General features: G+C 39.2%; 1 protein-coding gene across 5 annotated transcripts in view; it reads left to right on the forward strand.

The window, feature by feature from the left end:
• RASGEF1B (RasGEF domain family member 1B) overlaps positions 1-13,006 on the forward strand; it is a 698,380-nt gene extending 685,374 nt beyond the window's left edge. For all 5 annotated transcript variants that reach the window (XM_070505531.1, XM_044766215.2, XM_044766219.2 and 2 more), the window contains 8 exons: positions 744-839; positions 956-1,058; positions 1,800-1,879; positions 2,957-3,052; positions 6,925-7,020; positions 7,388-7,511; positions 8,695-8,767; positions 11,623-13,006. In XM_070505531.1, coding sequence (XP_070361632.1) covers positions 744-839; positions 956-1,058; positions 1,800-1,879; positions 2,957-3,052; positions 6,925-7,020; positions 7,388-7,511; positions 8,695-8,767; positions 11,623-11,647 — 693 coding nt within the window. In that variant the 3' untranslated portion in view covers positions 11,648-13,006. The remainder of the gene's footprint in view (positions 1-743; positions 840-955; positions 1,059-1,799; positions 1,880-2,956; positions 3,053-6,924; positions 7,021-7,387; positions 7,512-8,694; positions 8,768-11,622) is intronic.
• The last annotated feature ends 928 nt before the right edge of the window (positions 13,007-13,934 follow it).

Here is a 13,934-nt window from a genome sequence, read left to right on the forward strand (position 1 = left end):
CCACTAATGAACGCTCCCCTTTGGGAGTAGGGGCAACAGCTGTCCTCCGGCCTGAGAATAGTTTCCCTGAGTACAGGAAGTGAAGATGAGGTTTTGCAATAGAAGGCTAGGGGACTTTTTTGTTTGTTGCTTTTGGAAGGAAGGAAAGAGGGCTGTAATTAACCTGTTCGGGCTTTGCCTTGAACTCTGAGATGAGCTTAACTCCTTTTGCTTTTGAACGATGTGTGATTCACCCTACACCCTGTGATGGTATAGACTCCCGTTTATCTACCTTGGAAGATATTTAGTTTTTTGCTTCGTGATGCTCCAAAATTTTGTCCTAGACTTAATTTAAGAGAAAATTTTCTAGTCCCTGCATGCTTCAGCTTCTCCTGGCTGTGTTGATATCAATTGGTATTCACACTCCATGCAGCATTCAAGATTGTTTTAAAATGCAGCCAAACTGTTCCTTTGAATTGTCCTTCTGAGAGCAGTTCCCACCCAGAATAACTTCATTTCCTGGGAGGGAAGGGCACTGTCATGAATGCATCAGAGTGCATTTCTAGACCTTAGGGGTTTCACTGGAATGTACAAGAGATTTTGATATTTCTGTAAGGAGAGTTGAGAATGTCAGTGGTTCTCCCTCTTTTCCTAGAAAGCTTTCCTAATCCATAAACTGAGAATAAAGGCCCATCTCTGACAAAAATGAGAGCCTGATACACCTTTTTCCCTCCAAGTCATCTGCTCCTTTGCTTTCTCTTCAGAGTTGCTACAGTGAACGGAAGAAGACACGAAACCTAGAGGCATACGTGGAATGGTTTAATCGCCTCAGCTACTTGGTTGCTACAGAAATCTGCATGGTGAGAAAATGACCGTTCTTTGTCTCCCAGCTCTCTACATTGTTTATTTGTACTTATTTTACATCTGTTGGGCCTCCATGTTGACTAATTGCCCTCTTTTTTCTTTTTCTGTACAGCCTGTGAAGAAGAAGCACCGGGCTAGAATGATTGAGTATTTCATTGATGTAGCTCGCGAGTGTTTTAACATTGGCAACTTTAACTCCTTGATGGCAATAATCTGTGAGTGTTTTCTGAAAGATACGTGTCCATTATTTTTCTAGGTCCTATGAAGTGTATCCACTGAAAATTTGCAAATAGTAGTTTTATTAATTAAAACTGTACTTTTTAATCCTGAATTGTTTCAGAACATTCAGAATTCTTTAAATATCCAAATTGGTGCAAATACGGATAATCTTTTTTAAGTATACAGGAATTAATGGAATACACTTAGTATTTAATTTCTCTTTTATGCCATTAAGAAAATATCAAGGCAAGCCATATCATAGGAGAAAATATTTGTAATACGTATAGTTGAAAAAGAACTTGTATCCAGAATCTATAAAGAACCCTACAAATCAATAATAAAACAGCAAATAACCCAATGAAAAAAGGGTAAAGTACTTGGACACTTCACAACAGAAGATATACTAATGGATAATAGGTATATGAAAAGGTGCTTCCCATGATTAGTCATCAGAGAAATACAAATTAAAATCACAGTGAAATACCATGTCAGACACTTGAATGACTTAAGTTAAAAAGACGGTTGAACCAAATATTGGTGAGGATTTGACCCTCTCGAACATCATTGGTGGGAGTGTAAAATGGTACTACTACTTTGGGAAACTGTTCGGCAGTTTATTATAAAGTTAACTTATCTACACTTAGTAATGAACACTTTTTCAGAGTGTAAGTTAGAATGGCTTTTCTTATTTCACTCTTTCAACTTTCTCCCCCTCACCTTCCATTTTAAATGAGAAGCTGGCATGAATATGAGCCCAGTGTCTCGACTGAAAAAAACTTGGGCCAAAGTGAAGACTGCGAAGTTTGACATTCTTGAGGTATGTGAAGCTGATATGTTAAGTAACATTTTACACCTGGAAAGTGGGATTCCTCTGTGTGATTTTGCTTCTTGATCAGATAGCACTAGTGAAGAAAGCCCATGTCTCCTTTCAGACCCAGGGAAAGGAAAGGGAGTAAGACAGGAGGAGAGGCATAAATCAGGTGGTAGACTAATGTAACCTAGAGAGAGGTGTCTGTTTTGGGGTGAATTGACATCACGTTGTATACATTGAATACGTCACATTGTATACATTGAATACATCACATTGTATACATTGAATACATCACATTGTGTACATTGAATACGTCACACTCACTTCATTGATTTACAGTGTCCGAGGGGTGGAGTTCCCATGCCTACAGAAATGTTCATTCACCATCCTTTCAGCAAGTTTAGCTAACCTGTGAAAAAGCCCTTCCAATGTGATTCTGAGGGTAGTTGGACTTGTGTATAAAGGCATTTGTGTTTGAATCATATTCATGTTATTATTTCCTTGGTGTGTTAGTGCTTTGAATCTACTGTCTTTGGAGATAATAAGAAAGTGTACTTTCCTAAGTTTTCCCCCAAATTGGGAATTATCATTGGGTATATTACATTATGCTTTATTCGTATTGTCTAACATATTTCTTTTCCTTGTTGACACTATACTTCAGTTATTTGTGAATGATTTACAAAGAACAAGTTCACTGCAAAATGTTGGATCATTATATGTGGCTAACCATCAACTGACCCACTCACTTTCAAATGAAACCAGAAAATTGTTTCTCATGCTGGTGTTTGACTCTTTGTTATCAGATTTAAGACTAATCTCAACAGTTAACCTGGAAAGAATTTGGCCTGGGTTTAACATTATTGAAGCTGATATCAGCTTATATAAATAAACCAAACCTCAGGAAAGAAAAATTTGTATTTTGATGTGTTTTGTGCCTATGTGTGTGTATGAGAGGGATAAATCATATTCTTAATGAGTTCCCTAACTTATTTTAAATTTTTTATGTAGAGTTAAAAGTATGATCCTGTAAACTTCTGCAGGTGAGAAGTAAATAATTAATACTCTCCTCTTTTTTGTCTATAGCATCAGATGGACCCTTCAAGCAATTTCTACAATTATCGAACAGCTCTTCGTGGGGCAGCACAGAGGTCTTTAACTGCTCACAGTAGCAGAGAGAAGGTAGGTGCTTAAAGGAGTTTTACTCCTGGTGGAGTTGCTATGTGTTGTACAGAAATGCAGTGTGACCTACTACTGAGCCGCTTTTAGTGGTTCAGATCTAAGAAAAAAAGTTGATACACTGTAGAAATTTTACCACTTGCCACATAGTGATGGGGGGGTGCTGAAGGAAAGTTGGACCATGGAAAGGGAAAGGTGGCTTGGTGTAAAACTTTGCAAATATATGTTACTGTGTTATTTTTGCGTTATTTAAATGATTATTTTGTAGTATGTCTTAGTTGTATTTCAAGCAATAAATTAAGTCATATTTTAGGATGACAAATGGCGTTAGAGAGTAATTTGATTTCATGGAAAAAGAGACATTTAAGCTCTCTACAAGGTAGCTGACTTAATATAACCTTTTCTCTTAAAAGAATGAGCTTACCTCCCATGGTTCAGTCATTTATTTTCAGAAAGTAGGTTAGTTGCAGTAACATTAGGCCTGTTACTAATTGGATATGTGGGTGGCAGAAAAAGTACAGGAATGATGTCTGAGAAATTAATGATCCTTACTCTCCCCTCCCCTTAAACAATTTAATATGATCCTGGATCGACCCTACTCTTGACTCTTAGAGTCCTTTCTTGGCACGTTTCAGTGTCGTATTTCCTTAGATAGGAAGGATAAGCTGTTTCCACATTTGGGGATCATGTTATTTCAGAAGTAAATACCTGGTTATGGAAAATGGGCTAATGAAGTTTGCTTGATGAAATTTATTTTCTGCTTAGATTCTGTCCATCTTTCAACTTAAACTGTATCTTTAACAAATAAAAGAAAATGAGGGTAAAAGACATTTCAGGGCATCTCAATCACTTCCCTCTAAAAAGCTTTTGCCTCAATGATGTAAAATAAAAACAAACACAAAAAGAAACCCCAGCTTTTCCAAATGCTGAATTGTTCTCAACAAAATCCAACATATCAGTTGTGATAATGTTTGAGAAATACTGTAAATATATTAACTTTTTTTTTTTAATAAAGAAACAAGGTCAGAGAGGGGACGAAGCAGAGAGAACTGTCTCAGTTTAGCCCAATGGAGTGACTAGCTTGTCAATTTTACTTGCCCAAATCCCAGCACTCCTGTGACTAGATTGAAAAAGATCTAATCAGAGGTTTTTTTAAGCTTCAGAAAGTGAGTGTGTGCATCAGAGGATCCCAGGACCCTGAAGTTTCAGGATACGTTGGAGGCTGTCTGCAGCCTCTCACTCACCTCTCTGGGTTGGATGTGGGGCTCCTCTGCGTGACCCTCAGTGAGAGTTAGGTGGGCTCCGCCTCAGCGGGGTGGCTGTAGAATCCTTGCTCTGAGTAGGGAGCTGCAGCATTGGCCACAGTAATTCTGAGGTCCAAGCCCCTGGAAAGATCTCACTGAATATTGTGTTTGTGGGTCTCGAATAGCTTTTTTCAGAAAAAAAAACGTTCAAAGTATTTACCCTTTACCTCATTTAATAAATTGTCTGCTTATTTTTGTTATTTTTTTAACCAGTTCTATGTGAGCATATGAATTGTTCTCTCTAGTTCATGAAACAAATGAAATCACTACCATTTAAAAAAATTGGCTTTCTTTTTAACAATTGATCTCAGAGGCAATGAATGAAAATATTTCTGGGTAAAATCCATCTTTTATTTAAAAGAATTGGGATTCTTTTTCCTTTTTTGAAGTGAGAGTCGACTCCCTTTATTCCTAAGTAATTTCCTATTTTAAAATCTTCTTGACAACATGACTAGAGTAATAGAATCTTTGATATTCTTTCAGATCTTAAGTTTATGTGGCTGAAGTGGCATATCTCTAGGCGCCATATCATAGAACAAATCAAATCTGTCTTCCACACAGAGGCCTTTAAATGATCTTTAAATAGCTATTTGTTCTGTGGCTACGCGTCTCATGTGCTTAATTGAGGTAAAACCTGTACTATTTAATTCAGTCCTCACCACAACTCAGTAAGGTAGTTACTACTCTTCCCATTTTAAGGTGAGGAAACTAAACTTTGTGAGTATGTTAGGTTTATACTAGGGGTTGGCAAACTTTTTATATTAAGAGCCAGATCATAAACATTTTAGGCTTTGTCAGCTATACGATCTCTGTTACCACTACTGAGCTGTGATGTAATGCCCAAAGGCAGACATGACGATACGTGGATGAATGAACCAGCATGGCTGTTTTCCAGTAAAGCTGTCTGGCCACTGTAATTTGAATTTCATATAATTTTTATGCTCATGAAATATTATTCTTTTGATATTTTTCCAGTCATTTAAAAATGTAAAATGTACGGCTCCTAGGCCATACTAAAACAGGTGGTGGGCCCAGGTGACCCACGGGCCACAGTTTTCAGACTCTTGGCTTATAATGTTAGTAAATGCTGGAGCCAAATTTTAAGCTGAGGTCTCACAGAATCCAAAGCCCAGTGCTTCCCATCACAAGGGATCTTTCAAAGAAGCGAGGTTCAGGGGTGCTTTTATCGTTGCTGCTCTGACTGTTTAGTTCTAAAATAATAGAGAAATGGCCAGTCATATTGAAGGAGAAGGTAGCAAGGGGATCTTTACTAATTCAGCTGTAGAGACTTCCACGGACAATAGCAAATGATTAAATGTATATTCAAAGGGGCTGTGGAAACTGAAGATTCACTTTGGCTGTTTTTGGAGATCAGTGAAACAAAAAATAATCAAAGCTTGGGTTTTTTTTTAATGACTTTAAGGGAAAATCTGAATATCTCTCTAGAAGTGAAAATTGATACTTAATGTTTTCATGTATGAGCCAAAATGTATGTTTTCCAGATCTCCCAGTCGTTTAGTCTAGATGTACCGCATGAGTCATAAGCTTAGGGAAACTTCAAAAACCTGCTCTGGGTAAACAACATAGGCCCACAGTTTGTGTTTGGAGCCTTATTTGCATTGTGGCAAATTTAGAATCTTCAGAAACGTGTTGCCATTTAATGAGAGAAAGTAGACAGTTACTGTGTCTGAGCTCTGCTCTGTGTTCCTTATGGGCTTTGTAGGATTTAGGATACTTTTTAAAGAGATTATTATTTTAGGTTAATTAATTAAACAACACCTCCTCAAACCAAAGATGTGAGGCAGGAAAGTCTTACTAAAGAAAGTTCCTTGTTTTTTAAACAACCACTAATTTTAATTTACACACTTATATTCCTCCTTCACTTGGGCACATCTCACAATGCGTTGTGCAAGGTACTTCTTTGGTGATTTCCCATGAGTACAGGTGCTTGCTTGCTGTCATGCCAAGACCAGGTTTACTCAATAGAAAGTTTGTAGCAACTATTACCTAAAACCCTGAGCTCTCACGTTATCTTCAGCAATGTCTTCATGGGTGAAAAAATGTTCATCTAAAAAAAAGTTCATCTGAAATGTAGAAGTCTAAATGATATAAATAGAGACTCTAGCAGGGAGATGGGGCACACATCTTAAAATCATGGTGCCTGCAGCCAGGGGTATTCTGTTAATGTTTGGCTCTCACTAAGGGGTTGCTAAATGAAAAGCAAGAATTCTTTTAGATCTTTTTCCTTTGATTACAGCCAGAACTTTTCAGATTTTATTATATGCTATTGCAATGAGAAAAATAGAACTGTAGGAACAACATGAAGCCATCCACTTCCCAGTGCCACTTGTCTCTGCTGTGTTTGGGTTATTAATAGCATTTGCAGCTTAAGCAAAATTATGTAAGGGAGGAAGCTGCTCTCATAGGAGGTAAACAAAACACTGTATCTTGATTCACCATAGGCTTTTATGTAATCCAGAGTTAATGTTGTTCATTAATTTCTTGTTTTGTTTGATGAGAGACCAAATGTTTGTTTGCCCAAAACAAACGAGGATCTTTTGTTTTTTCTAGATTGTGATACCCTTCTTCAGTCTTTTAATCAAAGATATTTATTTCCTCAATGAAGGCTGTGCCAACCGCCTTCCAAACGGCCATGTCAACTTTGAGGTAAGGATAGGCTGCAAAATTCTGAGCAAGCCTGTCTAGCATGGCATCCCAAGCCAGGCAGCTTAAACTGACTCTGAAGTTGTAGAACCAGGTTTTCTCTTTCTCTGCTATTTTGTAAGAAAATAACAGTACCGAGTAGAATAAATTAGCTGCACCATTATTGTTAATTATTATCTGAAGGTACTTGAGTAAATTTTTACCTCTACCTAGCAAATACCTATACGTGGTTTTTATTAAATCAAGAAAACTGTGTAGTTCAGAAGATTAGAAGCCAGAGGGAAACATTAAATGGTATTATCTCTTCCAAGCTCATGGAAGCTCATTTTTGATGACTGCCTTTAAATTATTTCATTTTATTCTTCTCTAGAAATTTTGGGAACTGGCCAAACAAGTGAGTGAATTCATGACGTGGAAACAAGTAGAGTGTCCGTTTGAGAGGGACCGGAAGATCTTGCAATATCTGCTCACGGTACCAGTCTTCAGTGAAGACGGTGAGTAGGCCCTTCAGCTCGGGCTACCACCAGCATCCCAAAACCCTACAATTAGGAAATTAGTGTATAAATGCTTGGTGCCTGGTTCCTCGTACAGCATGAAGCCTGCCTTCTGACCTATTCCATCTTAAGAGTTTTCTGTTGCACAGAAAACTTTTTGATTTAGCCCTAAAATATTTGAGTCAGGCACTCACTATTGACCCAGAAATAGTACCTTTCTGTGTTTAAATATGCTTTATAACTCTAGCTCTGCAGTGCTTTCGGCACAAATGGAAACTTATCGAAAGATTTTTTTTCCCCTTGTTTGGGCTTGCTTCAGTAGACAAAAAAAGGTGTTTTATGTTATGTTGATATTCAGGTAATTGGAAAACAAATAAACAAACAAAACATTTAGTTGCTGCCTCCTGCTGTTTTAAAAAGTAGTGGAAAGTCTTGACCTGTTAAAACGTTAGGGAATTTGAAGCAGAAACAGTGATTGTGTACAGAAAAAATTGACCAGAAGAGAGCTGAAGTTTGTAAAAGACTTGAGGATTTAGTCTATTGATCGGTGTCCTAATACTACAGAAATCAATAGCCTTATTAACCAACAGTTTCTCATAGTTGATTGATGGTGTTGATGATAATGACTGAAGAGCATTTTGAATGACCATTACCCATCCCAGAGGGCACTGGATTGATGGTCACCTCTACAAATAGGATTGAGAACAGGCTTTTAAATCTTTGGATGAAGACTCTTTTTGACTTAAAATTAAAGAAAAACTATTAGAACGGTGAAAAATTGGCCTAGAAAATCTGTCTTTTTACCTACTAAGGGTTTTTAAAAAATCAGTGCTATGAGGAAAGGATCTCCTCCTGTGGCCTTCTTTCTAAAGAACATAAATGTGAGCGTGTGATGGCATCGTGTGGCTTGCATTTGTAAGTCTTTTTGCCTCATGAATTGTTTCTTAGTTAGTTAAGTGCTTTTTTGGCCTAGAGGCCTTTGGAGTTTTATCGAGATGGTTGGTTGTGGCGAAGTGATATTCCATCTTCTTAATGAAACCCTGAAGCTTCTCAGGTGTCATTTGATATTTAAAGAGTGTGCTTTGCTGCAGGGTTGGGCTCAGGTTGAACAGCGGGTGGAGGATGATGCGTGAGTATCAGAAGGCCTAAGTAGTAATGCGTTCTTTCTTCTGGTTGTTTGCAGCTCTCTACTTGGCTTCCTATGAGAGTGAAGGGCCTGAGAATCATATAGAGAAAGACAGATGGAAGTCCTTAAGGTGAGTCTCATTGCTTCTCATTGCTGTACAAATCTAAAGGAGATGTTGGACTTACTTGAAGAAAGCCACCTACTTTCCATAGGAAGTCCCTGTCTGCGTGTCCAAAGTCCTCTGCACCTTTTCTCTCGTTAACTGGGTCTCTGTGGCTTACAAGCCTCATTGCCATCATTCAGTTTTATTGCCTTCTGTTTTTTTATACTGGCAGATATACAGTGACTCTGTTCTTCCTTCTATCTCCTGTTATTTTATGGAATGAGGAACTGAAATTACCCCATAATATGCAAAAAAGAGCACCAATTTGTTTTCTTCATTTAAAAGATAAGAAGCTCAGGCTATATTTCTGAATAGTTCTAATACTAAAATTTTATTTGACCTGAGATAACAACAGACCTAAGTACCAGTTGGTTCAGTAAATTTGAACGTGTCGCTTATGGACTGGATCTTGGTCCCCTCTTTGGTTTGAGCGAGAGAGAGCTGGGACTTACAACATAATCCAGAATCTCTTCAAATTTAGAAGTTGTGTTAACCCATTAGTATTTTCAAACAAAACTGAGATAGGTAAATTCGTATTGTAACCATGCGAGATACTTTAATAGGCAAAAGCAGCCCAGGATGTAGTAATAATAGAATCAAAATTGCTCTATTTGTATTTCTACTAAAAGTCTCTGGGAGCATGTGCTTTTTTGTACCAGGGTTGACACACACATTTTCTCTTTTTCCCGAAGTCATTTGGGAGACTTCAATACGATTGATATTGGGCTAGGTTTCAGGAACCAGGGTATTTACCATAACAGTTGGTTTCGTGTGACCTTGTTTGTATCAAAGGAAAATTTAGGCCTTTGTACCTCTCACTGAGGACGGGGTAGGTAGAGAGGCCTTGGAATTACTATCCTGAGAACAGGCCACAGTGATAGGTAAGACTGGAGATGTTTCTTTGAGTCCAGACACAGGGGAATGCATGGCCAACACCTGCTATCAAGAGAATGTGACAGATGCCCCATTCTACTTTTGTGAAATTTTTTGCCTGCTAATGGCACGTTTATATTAAAATTTTGTATTATTTTGTGTTGGTATTAAAGGATATTCACTGTGCTCTTTAATATTATTCATGTGTAAAGCATGAGCCTCAGAGTACCATCTTGTTGGATAAGATTTGGGAATTACTCCCTGTAGTTATCCTTTTTAGATGAACTTCGCCACTGATATTGCTCCTCTTTTTAATCCCCCCTTTCTGTTTTTTAAAAACTTGAAGTTGGTAAAGCCCCTGAGTACAGCTCAGCTATTGTTACTTTTTTTAGAGATTTTTTTTTTTAAAAAATTGGTAAGCAGATAAATTGGCTGTCCATAAATGATACCTGGTGTCTGCCTTTCCTGTGATTCCACACAAATATTACGGATTCAAATAATCCAAACCAACCGCGTACTTTTCTGGTTGTTATTCTTTTCTGATCGTTACTTTTTTATGCCATGCTCTTGTTGATTAGTGGTTAGTTTGGAAGGGTTTGTAAGTCAAAGGGTTGTTAGTAAAAGCCGAAGATTACATTATATAATCTCTTCCTGTATCTGAGTGTACTGTATGCACAGTGTACAATAACGCTGAACTTTTGATTGGTTGAAATATGACCAAAGAATTTCGTGGAGAATTTGGGAATGTGACGTGAGAAAGAGAGTGCCCACTACCGGCTTAAATTCACGCGCAAATCCGTGAATTGTCTGCACTTGTGCTCAACTCAGAAGTGCGCAGTCATGATGCTTCTGATGAGAATTTGCTGAGGAACCAGCAGTGACACAAATAGAATGAATGGCACATAAGGAAATATGTATATAAAGACATGAAGGTGTATTCTTTGGTGTAAAGGACTAGTTTCCATGTTAAAATTGTTTTTGAGGGGCCTTGAAGGACAGACTCTCCTTCGAGTCTGCTGTAAGCCATGCTGTCTGCCTTTTCCACATCCTGTCTCTTCTCAAGGCCCCACTCCAGTGCCTCCCCTCCCTGACCATCTTTCCCCAGAAAGAGTCCCTCCTGAACTCGTGCACTCTAAGGCAATTGTCCTCTCCTGTGACAGACCACGTGTTGTTTTGTTTCTTTTACCAACCACCGTGTAGGACCCTTGAGGGCAAGCACAGGGTCTTCCCTTCACGTCTGCCATTGCACCGGACACATGCTCCTGTGCTGAGGAATGACATCGGGTGCCTGCAGGTGTTGGCCAAGGCATAGCCACCACAGAGGATAAACCAAAGAAAATAGGCTACAATGATTTGCAAAACCACGTGTTAAGTGGATGCTAAGACTAATTATTCTAGAATGATAGTACTTACCTGAAAACTTGTATATTTGTTAGCTTTGAAGGCAATAAGATATTTTTACATAGACACTTTTCCTGCCAGCCCCAGAGCCATTCATTCAAATATTTAGGTTCAGCAGTGGCAATGACAAACACACCTCTGAGGGCAGACACCTTTCTTGTCACTTGTTATTTAATGCTCTCAATGAGCATGGAATGTGAGGATGCTTATGTGTACTAAGTAACAGATGAGGTGATGAGACCAGTGCATAGCTAAAAGCTTTTATCATTAATCACATTCGTTTGTTCCTTTTGTTTTAATATAAAGCCACTCAAGATATAGATTTACTGTAAACAAAGCTTTTGCCATCTCCATTAATAAATATTTAAGTGACATGCAGTTCTCAAAAAAACCCAGAAGGACTTCAATGCTTGATATTTTTTTTCTTCCTCTTTTTAACTATGTAAAATGAAACTTAAATCCTAGGAAAGATGAAACTAGTATTAGGCAAGGCATTTTAATCCTAATTCAAATAATCGGCTACCTTCCTTCTTATATTTATTACTCAGGTCGAGCCTCTTAGGCAGAGTCTAACAGCTGGGATGTTGACCGCCGCCGCTGCTGCTGCTGCTGCTGCTGCTGCTGCTGCCGCTGCCTCCACCACACAGATCATCGAGGGGCTGGCCTTTGTTTTCTGGCATCTCGTACCACAAGAAATCGTAAAGTCCCTGCAAGCAAGCCCACTCCGGAGCAGATGGGGAACGTAATTTCCCACAGCGGACAGATTGACTCAGATTTTGTGAGACTGAAATGTTCACTGAAGACACTTGAGAAAGAGTTCTCTGAAGATCGCAGCTCTGCGCATGATTCATCTCCTGGAATTTCCATGTGAATCACTGCTCCGCACCTGGATGGAGCTTTCTTTTGTGTGTGTGTTTCTTTTATTTGGTTGAACATTTGCTGCTAATGGGACTTGCCCAGCTGAGTGCTGGCTCTTAGGAAGCCCATGTTTCTTTGTTAACTTAAATGAAAAAGGGGGAGGAGGGAGGGGGAAGAAACCCCTCCGTTTAGATCCCAAACTTCAGCTCAGTGGCGTTGCCAGGAGGGGTGAGACTGGTTGGACGCTGACTGCGGACTTCGTTTCCCTTAGCGTGTGCTGTGTTGTAAATTCCTCTCCCCCCTCTTCCTACAAGATTTTGAGTTGGCTGCTGGTTAGCAAACTCCTTTTTACCCATATAAGTTATTTAATATAATGATGAAGCTCAACACTGTGGTAGGAAAATAGCCACTAGGGGAAAAAAAAATCAGAGTTTGTCATTGGACTGCTCAACGATCCAGCAGGACTTTTTGTTTTCTCTGCCCTTCTGAGCTGTTTACAACTGACCACTATGTTCTCCAGATGTATTTTTCAGTAGTGTTTTGTTACTTAGTTTTCCATGACGCCTATTTTTTTTTTCTCTTGTAAATTTAAATTATCTGACTTGCAGGATCTTGGAAAAACCCATGGCCTAATTACAATTTAATTTTTTTAACAGACTGTTATTTTTCATTACCTTGTGGTGTCTGTTGGTGACTAAACATGTGAACAAGGAATAAATTGGAGAAGTTACCACTGCCCCCTCCCCGACAGCCATGAACAAAATGAATGAAAAACATCTCACTGTAAACTCAGAGGTGCATCTGATTGTGAAATAGTTCACCTTGTTAAACATCTAAAGAAGTCTGTAGTCGCTCTGCAAACAGCCATTTATTTATTTACTCTAGAAACTGTAGAGTAGTAAACCGTGCTAATGAAAAACACAAAGCATCGTGTTCCAAACAGAGATGTATTTGAAAACTTAATGACATGGTTTCAGAACACAGAGCATGTCTGTATGCTGCACGCCATCTCAGCAGACCTCAGATGTCTCCAGGTTGTCCCTTTACAACCATCAATATATTTTACACTCTGCGGCCAGGAGTTGTGGCGTCCTTCCTTTCTTTTATGGATGGGATTGTTGGGTGGGGGGTGGCCGGAGTCGCAGTAGTTCAGCTCAAGTGACTGCCTGAAAAGGTGTCCTTCCTGGATGAATCGTCCTTTAGGAGTATGCACGTGGGTGTTTATTTTCTAAAAATGAATCGTGGTTCGCATTTAATAAACAGCACTTGCCGGGCACTTTCTAGTGTTTAGCATGGCTCATCATCCCCACTTTTTAGGCGTGGGCATATTAATGATCACGATGATTTGTCCAAGGCCACATAGCTAATGAGAGGCCCAAAGAGTTGAACTAGGCCTTCTCATTCCAGAGCTTTAAACCACACTGCCAAGCTTCTCAAACGTCAGTATAACCTTCAAACTTGCAGATAACCTGGGCATCTTGCTTACGCGCAGATTCGGATTCTGTAGGCCTGGGGGCGGCCCAGGGGATGCTGATGCTGCTGGCCCTGGATCCGCTTACGGTGGCAAGGCACCTACCCTTCAGGCCTGTCCCAGGTGCTGCCTTTCCCTGGAGTTGTTGCGGGAACAGCAGCAATGTTTATCTTTCAACCCTCTACATCGGGGGTCGGCAGGCTATGCACTGCTGGCCAAGTGTGCCCGTTTCGTATGGCCCACGAGGTAACAATGGTTGAAAAAAATCAAAACAAGGATAATATTTCATGATACGTGAAAATTATATGAAATTCAAATTTCAATGTCCGTAAATAAACTTTTATTGGAACACAGCCACACATTTGTTTACACATTTTCTTGTGGCTGCTTTCTGCTACAGAGTATATGGTTGCGACAGAGACTGTGACAAAGCCTCAAATATTTACTCTCTGGCCCTTTACAGAAAGTTTGCTGGCCCCTGATCATTGAACGTTACAGTGAGTTTGCAAAAATGCTATAAGGTCTCTATTA

The sequence above is a fragment of the Equus asinus genome, chromosome 3 (genome assembly GCF_041296235.1).
Source record: "Equus asinus isolate D_3611 breed Donkey chromosome 3, EquAss-T2T_v2, whole genome shotgun sequence".
NCBI lineage: Eukaryota > Metazoa > Chordata > Mammalia > Perissodactyla > Equidae > Equus > Equus asinus.